The sequence below is a fragment of the Hypanus sabinus genome, chromosome 14 (genome assembly GCF_030144855.1).
Source record: "Hypanus sabinus isolate sHypSab1 chromosome 14, sHypSab1.hap1, whole genome shotgun sequence".
Lineage (NCBI taxonomy): Eukaryota > Metazoa > Chordata > Chondrichthyes > Myliobatiformes > Dasyatidae > Hypanus > Hypanus sabinus.
The window spans coordinates 5,388,241-5,413,805 of record NC_082719.1 but is presented as its reverse complement, the minus strand read 5'-3'; the positions used below and the strand labels follow the sequence as shown (position 1 = coordinate 5,413,805).

The 25,565-nt window shown below is 40.5% G+C and overlaps 1 protein-coding gene across 1 annotated transcript in view; it reads right to left on the bottom strand.

Annotated features, from left to right (window-relative positions):
- The window catches only part of antxr2a (ANTXR cell adhesion molecule 2a), a 221,851-nt gene that overhangs the window by 90,294 nt on the left and 105,992 nt on the right, over positions 1–25,565 (bottom strand). Inside the window, 3 exon segments of the mRNA XM_059988717.1 lie at positions 212–253; positions 3,902–3,997; positions 14,164–14,242. Coding sequence (XP_059844700.1) covers positions 212–253; positions 3,902–3,997; positions 14,164–14,242 — 217 coding nt within the window.

Below are 25,565 nucleotides of genomic sequence, written 5' to 3'. Positions count from 1 at the left end.
TTATCATCAAATACCTCCCTGTGAAACAAATAAATACAATTCTTAAAAAATTCTGATAGCTCAATGTCTTCTTCCATCTTTTGTATTCTGTGACTTAACCTGCGAGACCTACTCAATGTTTTGATAATAAAGTAGTAAATTAATTTTACTCTTTCGCTATCTCCACTATTTTTCATTAACCCAACTTTCACATGTCCAAACATTTACATACCTCTTTTGGAGGAGGAGGAAGCGGAGGAGGATCTTTTATGACCTGCAACCAAATCATTAAAAATATGATTTGCATAACAGCAATAATATAAAGTTTTATCTTGAAATACTCAATTTCTATAACTGATCTTTAACAAAAATAAATGCCAGTCATAAGTAATAACCATTATCTCATACGACAGATGCAAACCCCAAACACACAGTTCATTAATGAAACAGATTTAAACTTTACCAAATATGTAAAAGACAAATAGCTTTCCTAAAGATTCCTCTGCTCAAACATTGTCACTTCCTCTCAAAATTAGTATTTTTATTCTATCGTCCATCTCCAAAAAGCACCATGGTGAAACAAATCAAAATATTATGACTGAACCTCTAACATGCTAAATCTCACATGACTATGTTTTGACTGAGATGATTAAAGTGATGTAGCATAGATAATCAAATCCTTGATTAAAGATGTAGGCTTTAAGGAGTGTCTTCTAGAATCAAAGTACGCATGGCTGCCAATTCTAAAAGGTGGAGATGATGAGGTTGCCAAAATTGGAACTGTGCTGATCACTTGAAGAATTATGGAGCTAAAAAATATTAGAAATGGGAAAGCTCCAGGTCACTGAGGAACTTGCAAAACAAAAGGAATGACAGCCAGAAGCCAATCTAGATCTGAAAGCAGGTTTCGACTTTGTGGTCAAGTTCAGTTTATTGTCGTTCAACCATACACTCGTATACTGCCAAATGAAACAACATTCATCAGGACTGAGCTACACAACCCAGCACATATAACTCACGCACATAACACCTACACTAAACACCTGAAGTATATTACCACAAATAAATTAACAAAGAATAAGGTGCATATACGACACTAGTTAATAAGTGGACAGTATGGCGCTATTGATGCTTCATACGTGATGAGACATAGGTGGTGGCAGGGAATTCAGTTGTCTGACAGCTGGGGGAAGATGCTGTTTTCCATTATAACAGTTCTTGTCCTAGTGCTAGTGCAGCTCCTAACTGATGATAAGGGGTCAAGGAATTTGTTGGACAGATGGGAGGGATCGTTGACAATGCAACACTCCTGATAAATATCTCTGATGGGTGGAAGAGAGATCCCAATGATCCTCTCAGCAGTTATCATGATCTTTTGGAGGGGCTTGTGGTCGGATGCTTTACATTTCCCATACTAGATAGAGCTGCAGCCGGTCAGGAAAACTATTGATGCTGCTCTTGTAAAAATTGGTTAAAATGGTGGAGAGGGTAGGGGGTTGTGGGGGAGGGAGCGGTCATACTCACCTCCGCCTCCACAGGAAGTGGAGATGTTGCTGTGCTTTCTTGACCAAAGAGGTGGTGTTAATGGACTAGGTAAGATCGTCCAATATGTGCACTCCCAGAAACTTGGTGTTCCTAACTCTCTTGACAGAGGGGCCATGTATCTACAGTGAGGAGCGCTTAACCCTAACATTCCTAAAGCCCCAATCATATATTTCATCGTGTCCCTGTTGAAACTCAAGTTGTTGTGCTAGCTGCTCTAACTCCTCTCTTTACGCCAAAGTATGGTATAACCTCAAACGGTTAGTGCAATGCTTGCCAGCTCAGAGTGTATTCAAATAATCAAGTCTAAAGCTCATGAAGAAGCAAGTGAGCTACAGCAGAGGCAGAAATTGTGATGATATTATGGTAAGCATAACTGATTTTAACAATGGAACAGTGCATGGTCCGAACACATCTCAGAGTCAAGAAATAAGAAACTTAGAATGTGCTGTCATGTCCATTTTCTGGTGAGTGGAAGGCATTGAGTGACGATGACTTTGAACAGGCATTCCACAGACCAGAGTAAGATAAGAAACCCATTAGAATGCTGGAGGAACTCAACAAGTCAAGCATAATCTCTTGAGGTAAATGAACAATCAACATTTTGGGCCGAGGCCTTTTATCAGTACTTGTCTAGAAATTAGTATATTTTCTCTTCAAGGATATAGAATATACATTCTCTTTCTAAGATCATGCCTGTCTACCTCAAAAGTCTGAACCCCACCAAATAGATGTTTGCTCTCCATAGCAGCAACACAGACATAAATAAAACTAAATACAACATTTACATGAACTCGCAGTAGTGCTTTATCCTTCCTGCTCTCATTAGTGACAGGAAGTGTTGACATCACCAGAATGAAATACTGAAATGGAGCTCTTCAGACCTCAAAGCAAACTTTGATAAACAAGAAGTTATGATCAAAAGCTCTTTCAGAATATATCTTCTTCTCTGGATGGAGTTGTGAGTAGTATTGGTGTACAGATTAAGAAAACAAAAGCTGTGAATCTCAGAAATAATTATTGTAGGAAACTGCTTCTCTACCCAGCTGCTGAAAGTGCAACTGAAAATATGCAGTTGTAAAAGACATTTTATTGCACTTCAGTAGATTTTGCTAAATGCTTTTAATCTCATCAATCAAGTGTGAACACAAACATAATTCTGAGCTTGATTTGGCCATTTATCTATAGAGATTTACCTAGAATTTACACCAGCTTCAAGATGTGCCATCTGATAAGAAACAGCAACAGAGATGCTTCTGGTAATACACTAGGGAAGAGATTTAGCTATACAGTACAATATAGCTGCACATATTGTATTCGGCTATATTCAGGCAAGGCTGAAATTTGAAAACAATTTGCAGACTCTGTTTAGATGGACAACCATATGCTTTTTGATAGCAAAGTTTAGTACTTTGTCTGTCACTCTGGCAGTCCCTCAGGAACAAAGATAACATTATTTCACTGTGGTTTTGTTTGAAGCTCAGCTGGCTGATAACGCTTAAGTGAGAGCAGAGGAAGAGTGGGTGGGAAGTTTGAGGTGGTGCTCTACTTGTGCTACTTAAGCAGGGCTATGATGATGTCACATCCACCTATGTTTATAAATACCTTCTGTCTGGATTATATTGTGTTAAATTATATTGCACCAATGCGGCATTGATGTATGGATTAACAATGTTTTTGAATCATTGAGCAAGCATGAGGCCTCAAACAGTCTATCCCTGCTTCTCCTATACTTTAAAAATAAGAATACAATTCTTAATTACACTGGTTAGACGTACTGCCCTGCTTTCACTGAAACCTTGCATGTTCTTCCTTTTCAGGTAAACTACTAAAAGTTGCAAATGAAATGGTTTCTATCAGGATAATAAGAATATTAAAGCCAAGCTTTATTAGTGAAGTTTCAGTAGACATTTCAAATAGTTCACAAACCATAGCCTGAAATTGGAAACATTCACTTAATGTTTCTTTTAAAGTTAGATAAAGTGTGCCAAAGATCTCCTGATCTTGGATAAGCAGTTTCTAAGCCATAATTATTTAGTTATAATATATTTGTGTAATGTATATCTATAAAATTTGCAAAATATTGATCTTAATAACCGAAGAATGGCATTTAATCCATTTAGAAATATTTTAGTTCATGCTAACTGATAGAGCTAAAAATAAAATTTCAAGTTTAAAGATAGATAGCTGGTACAAAAGTGCTAGTTTATAGATTGAAGTTCCAGCTGGAAACCATTTGTAGCTGTTGCACAAAAACAGCACTGATGAGGACTAAAAGCTTAATTGACATGCTTAGAACAGTTAAACACTGGCAACAGGAAGTATTTGAGTAGTACTGAGTGCGAGGTGTCTGGTATTGTATTCATTCACACACACTTACCACTTTGCAACAGAGAGGCCAGAACCACCAGAGCAGAACAAGCCCCAGCAGCAGCAACAAGCTGAAGATGGCGATGAATACCGCTGCTCCATCAGACTGCAAAGGACATCAATGCCATTAGACACCTCAACAATCCACTTACTAAATCTTACACACAATATTACTAGGATTGATTGTACGTTAATCCGCTTTTAAATCCAATTAATTATTTTGAGTTATCTAATGCTGGAATCAATAGCTCTATTTTTATTTCTTCTAATAAAACTCAGTAGTAAACTTTATCAAAAGTAAAGTAACAGCCAAAAGTAAAAAGGAAAAGCTAGCTGGTTCAGCCAAAGGGAGGGGGTGTTGTAATATCTCGCACAGGTAAGTGGGGCATGTCTAAGTATTTCCACTGTCACATGGCTCTGAAACATCTGTGCCTTCAGATACTTTTGGAGATACGGCCCAGGTGCCTTGAAAATAATTGTTATGTAGCGGTGTGCTACACGCAGCGCTAAAATTACGACACGGAGTCGGTAACTGCAGTCGAAGGAAAAAACTTTATTCGAAATCTTCAGCCTCACTTTTAAGCCTCCCTCAACCTGCCCCCCATGACGCAGAGGCTCCAAAGCTCTGTGCTCGCAAACCCCCGTAGGCTATCTAATTGTGAGTCGGTTCAGATGTGCCAGGAAATGGGTCGCCACAGTTATGACATACTTTCTGAAATGCCGTGTGAAAAGTTGTAATTGAACTGTATCTCTAAACAGTGAATCAAGTACTCAAAACAAATTTGTTCTTCCACTTCTGCTTCTGCTACAATTGAGATTGGGAATGATCGGGAACTCATCGGGGTGACTGATAAATTTGTGGCCTAAGGTAGAAGATGATGAGTTATTAAATACAAACTTTCTGCATAACCACTCATAGAGTTGAACTGCATGTGCATGTAACAAGAGCTGTATAATTCATCTCCTTCTACCTTAGGCCACAAATTTATCAATCACCTATCTGTGGACACTTTCTGTCGGTCCAAGTTCCGTGTGCTCAAGAGCCACTGGACTAAGTGTGTAAATGTAGGAGGGGACTATGTTGAAAAATAAATGTGCAAGGTTTTCTATTGTCAATCACCCCTCGTAGTACCATGGAAATATTGGTAGTGTTCTAATTTGTTCTGCATATCATTTAAATGCATAATTCGTTACTCAGTTAAAAGATAGTTAATCTTAACTATTTCCAAGAAACCAGCTAATTTGGCCAGCTGATTAATTGGGCCAAAATATACTGCTCCCAATGTATCCCAATTAACCAGAATCCACTGTATTGTAATTGCATCAACCTGCCAGCCGTATGAACATGGTCAGGCACGAAGAATTTCATATCACTGATGGTGCATCAGCAGGAAACCTTCCGGGAAGGAGTACAGCATTGATTTTACACTTAGTATTCACCAAACACTGAAATGAAAGTTTGCTTCCTGGGAAAGGCTAAAACTTGCAACATGACTTGTCTACCATCATTTCCCAAAATGTGAGTTATTAATATCCCTTAATGGCATAAATATTGTTTTAATAGAACATTGTACAACACAGCATAGGAGCCAGCCCTTTGACACACAACGTTGTGCTAAGCTAATGACACCTATTTATCCTTTCAGCCTACGTAATGTCCACATCCTTCCATTCTCTGCACATTCACATGGCTTCATCACATAACTTCCATCTGGCACTGCAATCCAGAGATCACCACTCTCCGTGTAAACATATCATTTGAACTTCACCCCTTCACTTTAAGTGCTTGCCCACTAGTATTAGGCATTTCATCTAGGGCCCCAGAGACTCCAGATATAGCATTACAATAATTTTATAAAGCTGCACATAACTTCCTGACCTTCGAATTCAATGCCCCAGTTAATAAATGCAAACTTGACATAAACCTTCTTAACCAACCTATCAACTTACGCAGCCACTTTCAGAGAGCTTTGGATTTCGACTACAAGTGCCCTGTGTACAGCACTTCCTTACCATTTTCTACCAATGCAAGGTGACCATTTGGCTAAGAACATCTTTTTTGGTACATTTTACTGATGATTGCCAGGAACTAGATCATGGCGTCATGTTTCTGTGCCATCCACAATCCAATTGGACTGTCAAACTACCATAAGATTCATATAAGGAATGACAGGAGTGTGATGGAACACAGGAACCTATATTCTGTAGCACAGTGGTTAGAGCAATGCTCTACAGTACCAGCAACCCAGGTTCAATTCCTGCTGCTGTCTATAAGGATTTTGTACGTTCTCCCTGTGACCACGTGTTTCCGCTGGGTACTCTGGTTTCCTCCTATAGTCCAATGACGTACTGGTAGGTTAACTGGTCACTGTAAGTTGCCCTGTGATTAGACTAGAGTTGTTGGGCAGCACAACTCAAAGGACTGCAAGGATCTACTCTGCATTGTACCTCAAAAAAATATTACAGATAAACAGCATGGTGGAAAAACGTGCATCAGTCATAGCTTTGAGTAAGGGAACATTATGGTGCAGTTGCATAACTCATCGATGAAGCTGCATTTGGAGTATTGAACACTGTTTGAGTCATCCTGCTATAGGAACGAGATAGTCAAACTGGAAAGAGGGCAGAAAAGATTCACAAGAGTATTTACAGGACGAGAGACTGAGTTTAAGGAGGGTCAGTGTTTATTCCTCGGAACATAGGAGAATGAGAGATGACCCTTTTGAAATGTTTAAAATGATGAGAGGCAGAGATAACGTGGATTGTATCAGTTTTTTCCAAGGTAAAGGAGTCCAAAACTAAGAGGCATAGATTTACGGAAGATAGCAAAGACTTGAAAGGGACCCGAGGAACACACTTTTCACACCTAGAGTGGAGAGTATATAGAATGAGCTGCCAGAAGAAGTGGTTGAAGCAAATATAACACTATCCAGAAGGGAGATCAGTGGGGAGGGATGAATGGACAAGGGAGTCTTGTCGGGAGTGATCCCTGTGGAAATCAGACAGTTGTTGGACAGGGGGAGAGGAAGTTGTGCTTGGTGGCGGGATTCTGTTGTAGATGGCAGAAGTTGTGGAGAATTATCTGCTGGATGTGGAGGCTGGTGGGGTAGTAAGTGAGGAACCCTATTCCTAATAGGGTGGCAGGAGGATGGGGTGAGGGCAGATGTTCACAAAATGGAAGATATGTGAAACCCTTGTCCATTTGTTCCTCCCCACTAATCTCCCTCCTGGTACTTACCCTTGCGAGTGGAACAAGTGCTACACCTGCCCCCTACACCTCCTCCCTCACTACCATTCAGGGCCCAAAACAGTCCCTCCAGGTGAAGCAACACTTCATCTGAGTTACATACTGTATCATGTGCTATCCGTGTGGCCTTCTACATAACATGTATTAGGAGGCCACTTCACCGAGCACCTACACTCTGTCCGCCAGAAAAAACAGCATCTCCCAGTGGCAACCATTTTAACTTCACTTCCCATTCCAACAAGTCAGTCCATGGCTTCCTCTACTGCTGCAATGAGGCCACACTCAGGTTGGAGAATTCCTTCTGGGTAGCCTCCAAACTGATGGCATGAGCACTGATTTCTCTAACTTCCGGTAATCCACCCCTCTTCTCCTTCACCATTCCCCATTCCTATTTCTTTACTTGTCCATCCACCCTCTGGTGCTCCTCCCCCTTCTCTTTTTCCATGACCTTCTGTCCTCTCCTATCAGATTCCCCCTTCTCCAGCCCTGTATCTCCTTCACCAATCAACCTCCCAGCTCTTTACTTCACCCCTCCCTCCTCCCCCCCCCCACTGGTTTCACCTTTCACCTTGTGCTTCTTCCTCCCCTCCCCACACTTTCTAATGCTGACTCCTCATCTATTTTTCTGATGAAGGGTCTTGGCTCAAAACGTTGACTGTGCTTTTTCATTGATGCTGCCCGGCCTGCTGAGTCCCTCCAGCATTTTGTGTGTGTTGCTTGGATTTCCAGCATCTGCAGATTTTACCTAGACTCAGCTGCTGAATGTTTCTGTATTTGCAGTTTTAAATTCAGATTTTTGGCACCTACAGTAACAATAACAGCAAAGAAATGTCCCTCAAGCCTGTGCTTGAGAAAGTGAACTTTGGAGTTAAACAAGTTTGGCAAAATACTTCAGAAATTATGACAAATGCTGTGGATAAATTGAAAACTGAAGAAAAACATTCTAAAGAAGTCAGCACTTTAATAAAAATTCAAAGACACAGTAAAACCTTAATAATTATAACATGTCATATTTTGTTTTAAATCACTTATAATGAGCACATCCTTGCATTTGCTTTGGACTGAGTTTAACATATATAGGATAACCTTTGGTTCATCTAGTCTGTGCTGAGCTGGTTTTCTGCCTAGTCCCATTGACCTGGACCCAGACCAAATCCCTCCAGGCCCCTTTCATTCATGTACTCATCCAAAATTCTCTTAAATGTCACGACTTAACCCCCATCGACCCCTTCCGCTGGCAGCTCGTTCCTCATTCCCACCATCCTCTGAGTGAAAAAGATCCCCATTCAGATTTAATAAAAAACACAAAACGCTGGCAGAACTCAGCAGGCCAGACAGCATCTATGGGAGGAGGTAGTGACGACGTTTCGGGCCAAAATCCTCCTGATGAAGAGTTTTGGTCCCAAACGTCGTTATTACTTCCTCCCATAGATGCTGTCTGGCCTGCTGAGTTCTGCCAGCATTTTGTGTTTTTTATTTATTTCCAGCATCTGCAGATTCACTGGTGTTGCCATTCAGATTTCACTCTTTAACCTAAACCTATAATCTTTAGTCCTAGTGTCAACCATCCTGTGGGGGGAAGAAGCCTACAGGCATTCATCTTGTACAACTCTATCAAGTCACCTTTCATCCTCTTCCACATTGAGCTCACTCCAAAGAGCCCTCACTCAAGTTGTGTGTTACAGGGAAAGGCTAAATTGGTCAGGACTTTGTTCACTGGAGTGCAGGAGAATGAGGAGAGATCTCACAAGGTATCATAGAGGAAAAGTCCCTCCGACTTCTCTTTCTTTCCAGTCCTGATAAAGGATCTCGGCCCAAAATATTGACTAGTTACTCATAGATGCTGCTTGGCCTGCTGAGTTCCTCCAGCATTTTGTGTGTGTTGTATAGGATAACCTTGATTTTTTTTTGTTTTGATGTTAAATCCTTCTATTAAACATCTCCACAGAAATCCCCATTCAAAGTATAGTTTTTAATTCTCACTCCCTTTCCTACATATTATAATGTTAAGTTCTATTTATCATCAAATTGATGATACAAGTCCAAATTCAATTTTAGTATTGGCCCTCCTCTTTACAGCACCAAATCAGTGTGTGTTTTTCATGTTCTTACTCTGGGAGCTGATGAACTTTTGTGACAGGAGTCCTAAGTAGTGCTAAAAACCAGCTCTTCTTACACTTCCATGGACTGGTAGAGCTAATGTGTCACTGTTCAATCTCTAGAATAAATTCTTGAGATTTCAAAGCCACTAAAATAGCCTTCATTTGGAATGAAGGAAAAGCAGTTCAGGATTGTTCTTTTAGTCTACCAAATTATACATTTAAACAACCTTTGCCACACGAAGTGTGAAGGAAATACAGGCAATTTTTGTACCAAAGGTTGTCATCTCCACTCCAATACTCTGTAAACATTTTCACAACTCTATCACGTAAAGCTATCTGTAGGAGAAACTCCATAATCCTGTCCAATGCACTCCCTCACACAATGCCTTCTTGCTTTCACCTTCCCTGTCAAAATCAAAACAGGTGTATCTATTGTTCTGTTATTTCCCAATGGTTGGTTGCAAAACTTCAAATTTTTGCCTTGAGAAGTTTTCTATCATATATTCAAATTATTGATATTATAACGATAAAAAGCATGTCAAAAACGTGTATCCATCACAAGTTTAACTTTCAAGTTTCTTAGTGCTGTGCATTGTAATTATGTCTAACCACTGCGGACTTAAGTTGATAGATGTAAAAGATCTTTGCTTACTCTCATAACGTCCAACAGTAAACAAGAAGCTTCTCTTGTTTGTAAAAGATCTTTATTCATCATGACAAGCAGACATTCTACACTGAGCAGAATCTCTCCAAATTCTATGTACATAAAGTTTTTATACTTTTAAGAACAAAGGTAACTGTAGGTGAATTATTACAATTTCAGTCGCTACTATCACATTGTTTATTTCAATATTTTACTGCCAACAAATTGGTCCACTGAAACATAAATTAATAATGGCAGTGCACTACAACTGACAAGGTATTTCTGAGTGTGCAAATACTTTTACTGGGACAAATTAGTTCATGTGGTTAGTCTTAAAGCTTCTGAGGACAGACAATCCTGGTGTGAAAGCTGACTCTCTGTGTGCACACGTCCAGATATTGATAGACAGAGCAAAAATGTCTATGATTGTGTTTGATGTGCTAAGTTACAAAATAGGTTTGGTCAGGAAGAATCCTTGACCTCAGACGCAATGCTGTAAAGTAACTTAGCCGAAGGGGCTGATGCCTGGTTTGACATAAGCCAGTTACCACACATTGTCTTATATTTGGTGGATGCACACAAGAACAACTCATTGTCGCGTCAGTTTACAAACCATATCTCCTGTGCTGGTTCCTGCAGTGGGCAGCAGCCTGTCACTGTAAACAGTACTGCTTTACAAAACTATCCTTTTAGTTTCAAAACTTGATTACTATTCACAATTTACATTAGAAAAGATTTCTTTCTTGAAGACTGGTTCTTATCTGTATTAATGCCTAATATCCAAAGAACTTCTGAAGATGTCTCAAATAATCCCCGGCATTGGGTAATGTTCAAAGTAATAATCAAATACAGAATTGCCAGACCAACATAAGACTGACAAATTCACAAATACATGGCTACTGTCTTTGGGGAAAAAAACAAATTTGGAATGCAAACTACCTATTCCATTCAGATTTGAAAGCTTTTGTTTTAATTTGGATGTAGTTGATCAATAAGGTGCAATGCAATTTGAAAGTCACTGGGAAATATCTGACACATTAATTTACCTTTCGGCCATTGAATGCCCACTATTGTTGTATACAAGTAAATGTGTTAAGACTCATTTATCTAAATGGGGAAGTTTTTGTAGACTGGGTACTTTTTGCAGATACTTACTAATGCAAAAAGAAATAAAGATTTAGTAGTGCATAAATTTGTACTGTTAACGTTTAATAAGGAAAATGCATTGTTATATCTGCTTAATATGACAGGTTTACTTCTCCATGTGTTTTCATTTATTTATTGATCCAATCTCTCATATCACATTAATCTTTGGCTCTAATGTACTGCAAATGCTTTGGTTGCCATGTTTACATTGAAGAATAAGGTCAAACAAGACTGATATATTTAAAGAAAAATGGAGCATTTTGTATTTCATTGCCAGCCAATAAGAGTCACTTCAATAATGTAGAAGTTGCTGTGGCAAAAGGAATGTACCACAAAAGACTTTCTGAAGTAAATCATAGTGTGAAACACACGTGAAAACTGCAAGGTACATTTTCTGAATAAGGAGTATCATTATAAAAATATCAGCTTCTGCAGAACTGTATGTCAAACGTTGCAGAAATGTTGTCTTGGAAAGGAACAAGTCTACAAATAACAGCATCCCAAACCACTGAATCAGCTGAAAATTTCAGGACGATTCAACATCCATTGCGATTGGTTAAAAAACAGAAATGGAGTTAATGGGGTCACATGGGTGTATTTATACACAGAACTGATAAAATCATTGTATCTTTGTAGAAATACAATTACAGCATATCTGTGATTTGGGAGGATACTTGCAAAAACAAGGTAGAGACAGGTAGCACTTCTACACTGTGATCAACATTTCTAAGTTAGGGTCACTAAAGCAGGTGGGTGGGGCTCACTTTCTCAGCCTGGTCTCCACCTTCGTTCGTATAGGATTGCAGAGAACTGACTTTGATGTAATCCGGAATAAACTTTGGCCAGCCGGTGGTGTAGTGGCATCAGCACCAGACTTTGAGGCGAATGATCCCAGCTTCAAATCTGGCTGGCTCCTTGCACGCTCTCCATCTCCACTGGGTTGAGCGTCGAGCTAGCAACTCAGCCTCATAAAAGTAATTGTTAAAAATGCTATGGAAATGGCAAAAATGACATCTGACATGCCACAAGGGCAAAAAGGCACAACAACAGAATAAACTTAGCATTAAACTGAACTGATTAGGGTATTATCACTGCCACCCCGACACTTCCCCTCTTCAGGAGTGCACCTGTTGATACTAATTCTCATCCACTACACACTTGAAGCCTTTTTTAACATAATCTGCAAATCTGTGACCCAAAAGCTACTGAACTGAAACCATTTTCACACAGTTTAAAGGGATTACTCATTCATAATGGATCGCCGCACAAGGCAGCTCCTACCTTCAAGCTGGGAAGTTTCTGGAGTGCTTTGTGGAGAACTGAGCAGCTGGGGGGGGGGGGGGGGCTCATTTAAATTCTTCATTGTACATGTGTTTTCCCAAATGTTATTTTGTTAAAATTATTTATTCAGGTACAATGCAGAATAGGCCCTTCTGGCCCTTCGAACCAGCAATGCTGATTTAATCCTAGCCTAATTATGGGACAACTTAGAGTGAACAGCTAACCTTCCAACCAGTACATCTTTGGGCTGTGGGAGGAAACCGGAGCACCCGGAGGAAACCCACGCAGTCACGGGGAGAACGTACAAACTCCTTACAGGGCCTACATTTCTAGACTCGACACTTAAGGACTGCTACTTCCTCTCTGCCATCAGATTTGTGAGCAGTCCATGAACACTACCTTATTACTTCTCTTCTGCACTATTTAATTTTGAGAGTGAAAGTAATTTTATGTCTTCCACTGTACTGCCGCCTCCAAACACCAAATTTCAGGATGAATGTCAGTGATAATATCGCTGGTTCTGATTCACTAGAATCTAATGTTTACTCAGAGGATATCTGTGCTCACTCCATGATCCTTCTGGCCTCTCACTGGTCTTTGTCTTTCTAGCATCTGACAGTCAGGAGCAGGATGCCTTTAAAGGATGACATCCCTCTCTGAATGGCATTGCAACTGCTCCCACTGGGGACAGGAGTTAACAAATGCAGTACACACGGCATCTCTGCATATGAAAAATGTAGCTTCTAGGGAACATTTATTGCAGTGTAGAATGCTTTGTTTTCCAGCTTCAGAAATAGGACACCAGCTGTGCAAGAGTCAAAGAGGAAGCACCTGTTCTTTTACAAATTTTATATTAGGAATTGCTATTTTGTTCCTATTTAATCATGCAAAATTTCCTGGTTTCAGACATTCAGAGTGCAAAGCATGGCTCAAAAACTATACACATCATACAGTCTCATTTTCAGAAAGCAATGAAAACACTGTGTTTTCAGATCAAAAAACTATGAAAATATCATAAATTTGGGGTAAAGTCTTGATACTAGCTTTCTTGAATTCCTATTGATTCAAACATAAACAAAATCAATTCCACATAATTTTTTATTGTAAACCTTGTTAACGAATTTACACAATTTTGAGTCAACTTTTTCACTTATGAATCAGATATTTGCTACAAGATTTAAAGGCAACAATTAAATTGTTGCCAAATTATTATTCATTAGAGTTTAAGCAATCTGCTTAACAATGTATAATATTCAATACTATGGTGATTTTTTTTTTTAAATGGGAAGGGTTGAGTTGAAGGCTGCTTGTTGGATTTGTGACTGTCTTCTTATGAAAGTGGTACATGCAAATTATCCTGATCATCTAATTAATAAATTGTGGAAAATTAATAATAGCGTTATGGTGATAATTCTCTATCCAAACACTGGTCAAATAAGGTATAAACCTTGAAGCTGTGTAGATTTGTGAACTTGCAGCATTTCCTGAGAAATACTTTATACAGGAAAACAGTCATTATACAATGCAATGCATGTCACAATATTTTCATGCTTGGAAACTCTGCAAATCTGCAGTGTGACTAAGGCAAATCTAAAGGCTAATTTGCAATTAGCTTTTTGTTAGCAGTTCAGTTGCATAAAATTGGTACAAGTATCTTTTATCTGCCAATAGCACATAAATTTTAATGCCTTTTTCTATAGATGAAGACAAGCAGAAAATTGTTTTGCTATAAGCATCATTCTAACACTAAAGTAAATTTCGAGATTGTATAACTAAAGCTCTACCACTTTAAGAGAACAGTATTTTATTTGAACAATGTAGCTTTCCACTGAGAATAATTTTAAGTTACTTACACAAGCTGTGGCAGTGATGGTAACTGAATTAGAGATGAATGACTGTCCATTATTCAAACTCACTGATACATCCATTGTTCTGAAATAGAAATAATAAAATGCACAATCAGAAATTATTTCAGAAATATTATAATCTTCTGAGGTATCTAATAACTGTACTCAATTACCATAGCACAGCACTGGGCAGATAGGCCTCATCAGCCATTGTCAGCAGCTCACCTAGAAGGGAAACTCTGATCTCAGACCTCCACTGCCTTGTGACAATACTCACTCATGGGGAAGGCTTCAGAAATAAACCCAGAGGAAAAACCAGGACTTGCAGTCCCTAAGGCAGTCCTTCGTTGAGATCAACACTGACTGGCAACTCCTGAGCTGCTGCTGGTGCCAAACTGTGTAGATCCCTGCCTTTGGATTCATCAGTGGAGGGAGGGAGGGAGCCTGATGCATGGGTAACGGTTAGCTTTCCATATCTACTGCTCTGCCTTGTGTACCGAACTGCATATCAACTTCGCCAGGTAGCACCTACTCCATTCAAAGGAAGACACTCCTGCTTCACTTCATGGCGTTGACACTCCTTGGGAAGCAGTAGGTACCAGTTATAAACTGGTAGGCCTGATTGACGTAGAGTATAGTGCCAGGGTTGTTTCCAATAGTGGAAGAGATTCTTGGATTTAACTAGATAGCTATTGCCTGCCTTAAGCTAGGCAGTCCCCAGTCAGAAAGGTGCTGAAACACCATGGCCTAATTATTTTCCTGTTGGGGGAGGGGAGAGAAGTTAGGTATTATCTGAACTGCAGACTGAAAACACTGCACCTGGTCAGACAACACAATGAAAAAGACCAGCTCTGAAGCTGGGATTTTGGAATGCTCAGATAACGTTGTCTGGCCTCTCTGACAGCCTGCGAGATATAAGCAAAGAGCTCAAAAGTATTGCGACACACACAAAGTGCTGGTGGAACGCAGCAGGCCAGGCAGCTTCTAAAGACTAACCGCCATCCAGGAGACCTGTCTGGCTGAAATGGGCACCCTAAATGAGAAAGAATACATACTCTACTGGCAACCAAAGGGCCCAAAGAGCAGGGAGTAAGTTCTACAGTGAGGAATGCCTTGTTGAAGGTGGTGGAGCCAAGCAGACAGACTTCTTACTCATTTTTTCAACACCTCCAAAGACCCAGTTACTCTTGTCAGTGTGTACACTCCCACAGTCTACTCCACAGCTGAGGCAAAGGATGAGTTTGATGAGAACCTTGCAGCCACCATCAGAAATAACACCAGCAAGGAACATCTTGTTCTCCTGGGTGACTTCAACGCCAGAGTGGGTGCAGATCATGACTCTCGGCCCTCCTGCCGAGGACACTCTGTTTTGGGCAAAGTGAACGAGAGCAGACAGCGATTGCAGGGGCTCTGCACTTATCAAAATCTAGGCATCACCAGCTTGTACTTCCAGACCAAGCTTCAGCACAATGTTTCCTGGAGATACCCTTGTTCCAGAACCTGATCCTAGTTAGGTGGTCCCTTGGCAGCGTGCTGTTCAAGCGCTCATATAATAGTGCAGACTGCGATATAGACCAACCGTGGTATGTTGCACGATGAGACCGCTTCCATCGCGCTGAACGAGAAGAGAACCCTCGCATCAATCTCAGGAAGGTATCTCGCTCAGAGCTGCTGCAACAGCTTGCTCAGTGAGAAAGAACTGAGCACTCAGCAGCCTGGAAACTCTGTCACCCAGAAACGAGATAACGTAACACACACAAAATGCTGGAGAAATTCAACAGGCCAGGCAGGATCTATGGAAAAGAGTAAACCGTAGGTGATTTGGGCCGAGACCCTTCATCAGGGCATCCTGCCTGAGTTCCTCAAGCATCTTGTGGGTATTTTTCCAGCATCCGCAGATTTTCTCTTGTTAGTGACAAAGAAATGGGAACTTCTGTGGAATGCCATCTGCAGCATTGCCTTAGCTACTTGTGGGAAGAAAAACTCAAAAACAAATGGCTGTTTAAAAGCCAAATCCAACAAGATGACACCCATCATTGAGGCCAACCATGCTGACCTGGCCAAGTATAAGCATTCATCATTGAGAGGAACTAATAGATCTTCAGAGCTGCTCAAAGTACAGTCCAGGGACTGCCAGGCGCTACACCCATGAGTAATGGAGGCAGCTCAGTGAAGACATCCACACCACAGTAATGACATGCAATCTGATGACATCACTCGGAGCTGCTCAGACCAAAATGGCTCTCGACAAATCCATTAATGGAGCAGCAATCACAGGCTGTGGTCGTATCACTGCAATTTTTGGTATACCAAATGAGGATGGTAGTCGACTTTCCCCTTCAATTAGACGAATGATTGCCTTTGTAACATTAATGGCCAGAAGGTCTATATTACAAAATTGGAAAGAAGTAAATCCTCCTACCACGTTTCAGTGGTTCTCTCAAACTATTTCTTGTTTGAGCTTAGAAAAAATTAGAAGTACTATTTTTGATCCATCAATTAAATTTGAAGAAACTTGGGGACCGTTCATTCGACACTTTCATGTGAATTAATTTGGCCTTTCCCAGACCTTCTTTCTGCTTATTCTTGTTCTGGTATGGAGTTCCAGAGTTCTTTGACACTATCATATACTTATAAACTGTTATTATTGCCCATGTTAGTTTAGGTTTAGTTTTTTTTTAATATACATTTTTTCTTGCATTTTTATTTTTTTTTCCTTTTTTTCTTTTGGTGATTATTCTTTTTCATGTATAATCAATATAGGTTTGATCGATTATTGTACGATGTTTTTTTTTGCTGATATTTTATTAAGATATTATTATCTTATTACTATTTTAATTTCAAGCCTAGTGTATTTATAACCTATTTAATATTATGTTATGTTTTTCTTTGTATATGAAATTTAATAAAAAGATTGAAAAAGAAAAGAATCACAGGCTGTGGTAAACAGATGGACAGATGGATAGAACATTCCTCTGACCTCGACTCCAGAGTGAAAACTGTCACCACCTCAGTCCTGGATGCAACTGAATGCTTGCCGACAATGAAAGAACTGGATGCAGAGCCATCAGCAGCTTGGCCTAAGGGAAGGAACTAGGTGCTGCTTGCCTACACAACTGTACCCACTGCATGAAGTCCTCTGTCAGTGCTGGCAGGAACAAGATCATTACCCTCTTCAAAAGCAAAGGTGAGAGAAGTGCCTGGAACAGCTACAGGTGCATTTCTCTCTTGGGTGTTGTTGCCAAAGTTTCAGTCTGAGTCTTCTTGTTCTGCCTCCAGAAGATAGTTGAAAGAGCCTACCGAGTTACAGAACGGCATCCGTGTTGACAGCTCCACTGCGGGCATGATTTTCCCTTTCCACCTACTCCAGGAATAGTGCAGGACACTCTCTATGTCATGTTTATTGACCTAACCAATGCATCTGACTTGGTCAGCAAAGATGGGCCCTTTCAGATCCTCCCCAAGGGTGGCTGCCTGGCAAGGCTGCAGATCACGATCAAGTCCTTCCTCAAGAACATGAAGGGGACTGTGCAGTACAACAGCAGCTCTTCGGAGCCCTTTGATGTTACGCAAGGCTGTGTTCTTGCCCCAATGTCCTTTGGAGTTTTCTTTGCCCTTCTGGCACTGCCACAGAGGGGATCATTTCCACCCTAGATCAGATGGCAGGTTTTTTAACCTCTCCCGCCTAAGAGTCAAAGTGCGTGAGGCTATGACTAGAAACATGCTGTTTACTGAGGATGCAGCAAATACAAGCCACACCCTGCAGCCCCCCCGGAGCTTGATGGATCACTTCTCACAGGTCTGCAAGGAACTTGGCCTGACTCTCAGCCTGAGAAAGATAGACGTATTATTGATAACTACAAACTGGACGTTGCTCATGAGTTTACATACCTGTGGTCCATCATCGGTGACAACCTGTTCTTGGATGCAAAATACAACAAGTGCATCAGGAAGGCTGCAACAACTCTTGCCTGTCTCACCGCATGAGTCTGGGATAACTCCAAACTCTCAGCCAAAACAAAGATGGAAGTGTGCATCACTTGAGTCACCAGCATACAGCAGTGAGACTTAGACAACCTCCATTAAGCAGGACAGAAGGCTCATACCTTCCAGTTAAGGTGCTTACGTTGCATCTTGGGCATCTGCTGGAGAGACACAGTGCTGAGGCTCTCTCTTCTGCCAGCCTCCAGGCCTGTACACCCTGCTCAGGAGGCACAGGTTGCACTGCCCAGGCCATGTCCACCACAGGTAAGACGGCTGCATCCCAAAAGACATCCTCTACATTGGCTTAAGGTAAGAGAACCACTGCGCTCAAACAAAAACGCTACATGGATTGAGCCAAACATTGGGAGAAACATGCAGCCAACCATACCAGGTGGAGAAGAATGCTGAAACAACACCTTAATTCAAGGGAAGAAAATTTCCTCTAAGTGGCAGAAGGAAAACGGGTTCTTAGAAAAGAACACTGCAGCTCAAGCAGAGTTAAGACTACTCATAGATGCAACTTTTGCAACAGAGACTGCCACTCTTATTGGTCTTGCCAAGCACAGACATCCATGGTCAACCTCGACCACTAGACAGAACATGGCACAAGAGGATACCATCCTGCTCATGATGAGTTTCAGAAAAAGTAATCCCATTAATACCTTTCCCCTCTTCCCCTATAGCTGTGCAACTTATCATCTCTCTGCCTGTCATGTCCCTCAGTTTCTTTCACTTAGTCCTTGTATTAAGAGCCAGTGTATCTCTAAATTACTTATTTAGAGTTACAACATGGAATAGGTCCTTCCAGCTCTCAGAGCTCTCGTCATGCTCTCACAACCCCCAAGACCAATTTAACCCTAACTTGATCACGGACCATTTTCAATGCCCAATTACCCTACCGTGTCTGTCTTTAGACTATGGAAGAAACCATGCAGCATTCCTTAGGGAGGGTGTACAGAGACTCCTGACAGAGGACCCTGGGATAGAACTTCGAACTCCAACACCCCAATAACCGTTTGCAGAAAACAGTGACCTAACAGCACATCTCTGAGATGTAGGTGGAATCTGCAGCAACCAAAGGAAATGCACAGCACACAGAAGGAGTACCTATCCCACAGAGACTGCCCTCGAGGCAGGATCAAACCCAGATTCTTTGACCTCTGGGGAAACAGCATTAACTACGCTAGGGATAGCATCTCAATAAACCCGTATGCTGCTAAATAAGTATATTTTTATTCATTCACACATCAGTTGCACATGGAATAACTTCATCCCTCAAGTTTGAAGAATTAAATATACAGTTTAAAAGTGTACCTGTGGTGGGGCTCCTTCCAGTAGAACCATGTTTTCAACGCAGTACTAGCAGTACTATCTAAAGAAAACTTCCCCATACATGTTGTACTTAATTTGTTTTTAAACTTACACACTCTCCTCAGGCTCTCACTCCCACGATGTCCACTGCCCTCAACCCGAAGCTCACACCCACCTTGCAGCTGCCTTGCTCCTAAGGCACACTCTCACCCAAAGGCACTGATCCCCACTATGGCCCGAATCTCCAGAACTTTCATTCCAAGCATACCCCAAATCTAAGGCTTTGATCTTTGGCTGTATCCCCATTCCGAACCCACTCCTAATGGGGTCTCCAACCATCGGCTCTTTTCTTTATTTTCTGCCCTTCCCAAATTACCAGAAGCCCCAATTCTGCTGTATCAGTCCCCTGTATCAAGTAGTAGATATCATAAAGGAACAGAAGGACTATAATAGCATCAATACAATGCACCACCACAGATAGGTGCAAATAGGTAAAGACACACCGCATTGTAAATTGATTACACTGAGCTACAAGAACATAACTTAGTAAAAATGATATGTTAATCACAATCAAAAATATTTTCAGCTATTGCATAGACCTAGTCATACTGTATGAAGTTTGGTGATGTTAAATTAAAGGTATGAGCTGAGAATACCTTTAGTCCATTCTGCTTGAAGCAACACAGAATGAGAGGTGACATGATAGAGGAGTATAAGATGATGAGAGGCACTGATCATGTGGACAGCCAGCGGCTGAAATGGCTAACACGAAGGGGCATAGAAGGCTATGAGGTAGGGAAAGTCTAGGCAGTTTCTACAGTAGGTTACATGGTCGGAACAATATTGTAGGCCGAAACGCCTGCAATGTGCTGTAGATATCTATGTTCTATATTCTAAATATGTTCGTGTTTCAGAATCAGAGGACATTCTGGCACAAAGACATTACGGATAGAGTTCAACAATCACTGCAACTTCACTCCGTAGCCACTATGCATTATTTTGCCAACTAGGGCCTCCTCTGTAGAACTTTCACTTAAAACCTTTCTTTCTTGACATCTCTATTCCCATCTTAAAATCTCCTAAAATTGGACTTCTTTGGTTTATTTCTTCTATAATTTACCCATTCTACCTTTGTGATGTAGGTTGTAACTATACTGTTGTCAAATACTGAACCTATTGCACTGCAATTGGAAAATGTGTCAATACCAGCCTGGTTCTAAATTCACTGAAGCTCTAAGTGCATCTCCCCATCATTCATTTACCCTGAATTCAGCCTGCAGGCCGATGAAAATAGAGTACCTTGCTCCACTGCATGAAAGACCCATCCTATACAATAACATCCTCTCAGCCCACCCAACCCAGAGCACAATAAGTCCCTTCAAGATGAAAAAAGAAGTCTGAGGTTGAATCAACTCAGCCTCCACAAACAGCTGCTGTGATGGAATTATGAACCTCAGATTAAGGAAACACTGTCTTCTTGTAAACAGAGTATTGGTCAGGTAATGTAATCTGATAGAAAAAAAACTTCTTACAACACCCATCACAAACTGGGGGACCACCTTGCTGAGCACCGCTCCACCATCTGCCACAAGCAGGACTTCCCAGTGGCAAAGCTTTTGAATTCCCATTCCAACATGTCAATCCATGGCCTCTTCTTGTGTCAAGAAGCCACCTTCAGGGTGCAAGTCCAACACCCTGTATTCTGTCTGGATAGCCTCCAATCTGATGGCATGAATGTAGATTTTTCTTTCCAGTGAACAAATTTCCCACCCCCCACCCTTCCTCTATTCTCCACTCTAACTTTTCTCTTCTTCTCACTTGCCTATTACTTCCCCAGGTCTTCTCCTTCCTCCCTTTCTCCTATTGCCCACACTCCTTTCCTATCAGATCCTTTCTTTTCCAACCCTTTATTCTTCCCACCTACCTGGTTTCACCTATCACCTTCCAACTAGCCTCTTACGCCTCCCCCACCTTTTTAATCCCACCATCTTCTCCTTCCCTTCTCAGTCCGCAAGAGGAGTCATGGTCACAAAATAGATTCAGTCTGACCCACCGAGTTCCTCCATAGTTCTTCCATAGATTCAGTCTGACCCACCGAGTTCCTCCAGCAACTTCTGTGTTGCCAAAAACTTCTGCTACTTTATTTGAGATTTAGAACACTGTTTTCCATCCTTGGTAGATTATAAATTTTAGTTCCTGTAATAATTATTCAGAGAAAATTGCATGGAAGGCATTCAAGGAGGTTGCTGAAATTTTTCTTGGCAACTACAGAGCACCAAACAACGTGCAGCTGTTTGACAACATGCTTCATGCATATAAAACCATGAAATGCAACATGTCACTAAAGATTCATTTTCTGCATTCCCATTTAGACTTCTTCCCTGCAAACCTTGGTGCTGTTAGTGACGAGCATGGTGAAAGATTTCTCCAGGACATTGCAGTCATGGAGAAACGGTATCAGGGCAACTGGAATCCATCAATGCTGGCCGGTTATCGTCTGACACTTAAGTGAAAAGCCGCAGACACTGAGTACAAATGAAAATTATTGACAAAACATTTTTAGCTTTGTTGAACAATTGCAAAGCATCAGCACTGTTATGCAAGTAGACACATTATATCCAATAAAAGTTAAGTTCTTGTTTCTCCAAATTCCTACATGATGGCAAGTAGTCTGAAATTATATTGTTTTTTAGCTTCTAGCACTTCCGGAAAAAATTCTGCCCATTGCTATGAGCAAACATTGAATATTGTGTTACAGTCTAAACTTGACAGTGAGAGAGTAAAGGTAATCCTTATACTTTCAGCCCTTATCCACCTTGATAGCAGAGAAAGTAGAATCAAATTCCAGATCTGCACAGGCGCCACATCTATTTCTCAGCATGGACAGTTTCTGTTTGTAGATAGATGCCAATCAAGCAAAATATTTTATCTTAAATTATGTCATATTGGACTCAAACAAGCAAGAAATGTGCATTTCATTGGAAGATGTTTTGCCAAAGAGTTCAGCATATTACCATGGATTATTAGCTTCTCACCTACCCTTACGGACACAGTAAAATTAGGTTTTGTTTTAAATCACTGTTGACCCCAGATGTTAATGATGGTTAATTTGATGAAGGTAATGTTGAATATCAAAGAGAAGCAACTATATACAGCATTCTATTGTTAAGGATAAGTCATTGCTGGAATATGTTCTATTCCAGCAATCAGAATTCGCTCTCTCAAGTTGCATTTATCAGTTTGTTTCAGGCCCCCTATGGAAAGTATTTTTATTATCACTTATGTGAGCAAAGGCAATAAGGAATGTCACATAGTAGAATAAAAGATTAAACAAGACTCGTCTATTGATTTTGTCGTAGGAGTTCAGAGTCTCAAGAGTCAATATACTTAGAATGACTAAGATACTTCTTTCCATTATGTTGTCAAAATGTCAAAGCTAATAACTTCAACTAATACATCAATGCCAAAGAGAGGGGCCATTTATGAAGAAAGGTATTGTTTCATATAGAAAATAAATTCTGTCCTCCAAAAATCTGGAATTAATATTGCAATAAGTTTATACTTTGGGGATAAATCCGTTAACAGTAAATGAAGTTTCTTCCAAAAATATGTACTAAATATGTAGAGTTAAGTAGCAGGACAAAATAAGCCGTCATGAAACAAAAGAATGGTAAATATAAAAGAGGAACTATTAGAAAATATGCAGCAGAATGCCAAATACACTATGTGAAAATTAAATATGAAAGCAAAACAGATTACAGAGTATTGTGTCACCAACGAGAGAAAATCTGCAGGTGTTGGAAATCCAGGAAACACACCCAAAATGCTAGTGGATCACAGCAGGCTAAGCAGCATCTATGGAAAAAGTACAGTCGACGTTTCAGGCTGGGACACTTCAGCAGGAGTATTGTGTGCAGTTTTGGTCACCTACCTACAGGAAAGAAGCAAATAGGGTTGAAAGAGTGGAGAGTACATTTATAAGGATATTGCTGGGTCTGGAGGACCTGAGTTATAAGGAAAGATTGAATAGGTTGGGTCTGCATTCTTTGGAACTTAGAAGATTGATGTTGATTTGAGAGAGGTATACAAAATTATGTGGGGTAAAGATAGGGTAAATGCAAGCAGGCCTTTTCCAGTGAGGTTGGGTGGGACTACAACTACAGGTCAAGAGTTAAGAGCAAAAAAGTGCAAAGTTTAAGGGGTACATGAGAAGAAACTTGAGAGTGTGGACTGAGCAGCCAGCACAAGTGGTGCATGAAAACTTGATTTCAATGTTTAAGAGAAGTTTGGGTAGGTACATGGATGGTAGGGGTATGGAGGGCTAAGGTCGATGGTTCAGCCTGAATTAGATTGGCCAAAGGGATTGTTTCTGTGCTGTACTTTTCTATTCTGTAAGTACCAAGAATGAAGAGAAACAGATTCAAAGCACACCACAAAATAAATCTTCTAATACAAAATAGAAAAGAAGCATCTGGGAAAGGATTTATAACATTATGGATTTATCTGAAGTAGAAAGGACAAACATCCTAAATGACACACCCATTGGCTATTAACAAATCTGGTACTATTAGGTAACAAATAAGTGGTTCAGAATTTTGATGAAACAACAATAATTTCAGGGAATCAATGTCCCAAAATAATATGAGGAATAAGGGAGGAACCTAGTGATACAACAGCAGTCATTTTCACTAAATCAACAAACAGACCGGAAAAGAAGCAAATACCTTTCCTGCCCTTGAGAATTAGCCAGAATTCACTGACTGCAAAACATATGGTCAATAATCAGAAGAAAAGTTATGAAAGTGCTGTGACGACGATTTCAGCTGTTTCGGATTATGTTAAACCAACTTGTCAGCCAAACTCCATTCAGAAATGACATAGCCTCCCATCTCCTTGGGTTTATTACAGACTCAATGGCATGACAGAATGAATAGGGAGTGAAAAAGTAATGCTTCTACTGGGGAAACAGGATGGCTTAAGACTGAAACAGCTTTAACTCCTAACATAAACCTCTAGCATTCTGCCAGCCAATTACTTTCCTACTTACTAACACCTGACTACACAAGTGACCTAATACGGATCTGAAACTGCTCATTTCAAAATAAGAGCTGAATGTACTTAATCACATAGAAGAAACAAACACTTGCCAGAAGGGCAGCACAGGCAGCAAGAGCTGAATGAGGTGAAAGACTGGAGCTTAACGAAGGATATGTATCAAAAGGTCAGGACACTGCAATGCAGAGAGTTCCTTATCTGATAGTGACAATGCCAAAAACTCTAGTAAATATGATATTTGAACACTGTGTAGAAATGAAAGGTGAAGCAGGAGAGCACAACAGTCTACACAGTTGGAGTTATCTCATATATTTGGGTAAACAGAGGATAATGTATGTTAGAAATCAAAAAGAGCGTAGGTATTGCAGTGGTAGAGTATCTATGGTATAAAGTACAGAATGTAAATGAGACCATCCAGGGCTTTATAGCCTGGGTTCCTAACCTGGGGTCGATGGGGCCCTCGGTTAATGGTAAGGCTGCATGGCATAAAAAAGGTTGAAAACCTCTGCTTTATAGTAAGACAAGTTCAAATTATTCAGGAACTGTGTTAAAGCCATGAAGTCACAAACAAGAGAAAATCTGCAGATGCTGGAAATCGAAGTAACACATACAAAGTGCTGGAGGAACAGAGTACAGAGTAGGGAAAAGAATACAGTCGACACTTCCGGCCATGACTGAGTCCTGCTGAAGGGTCTCAGCCTGAAACGTCAACTGTACTTTTTTTCATAGATGCTGCCTGACCTGCTGAGTTCCTGCAGCATTTAGTATGTGTTGCTTAAAGCTGTGAAGTGGTTAGACAGACAAACTAATGATAGTGAATTTACAACTATAACTCGGGGACATCATTCAGGCCTTGTAAGTACTGCAGAGAATATAAAGCAGCTGGGTCCTGAAAGAGATAAACTCTGATCAGTCACTAACGAGGTTGTTTCTCTTCAGCCAAAGAAAGAAATTGCAGGGAACAGAGCAGTATGAATTACTTCCATTAAAATAAGCCAATCATAGAGACTAGAGAAGAAACAAAATACATTAGAAAGTATAATAGGGAATTTCGAGAA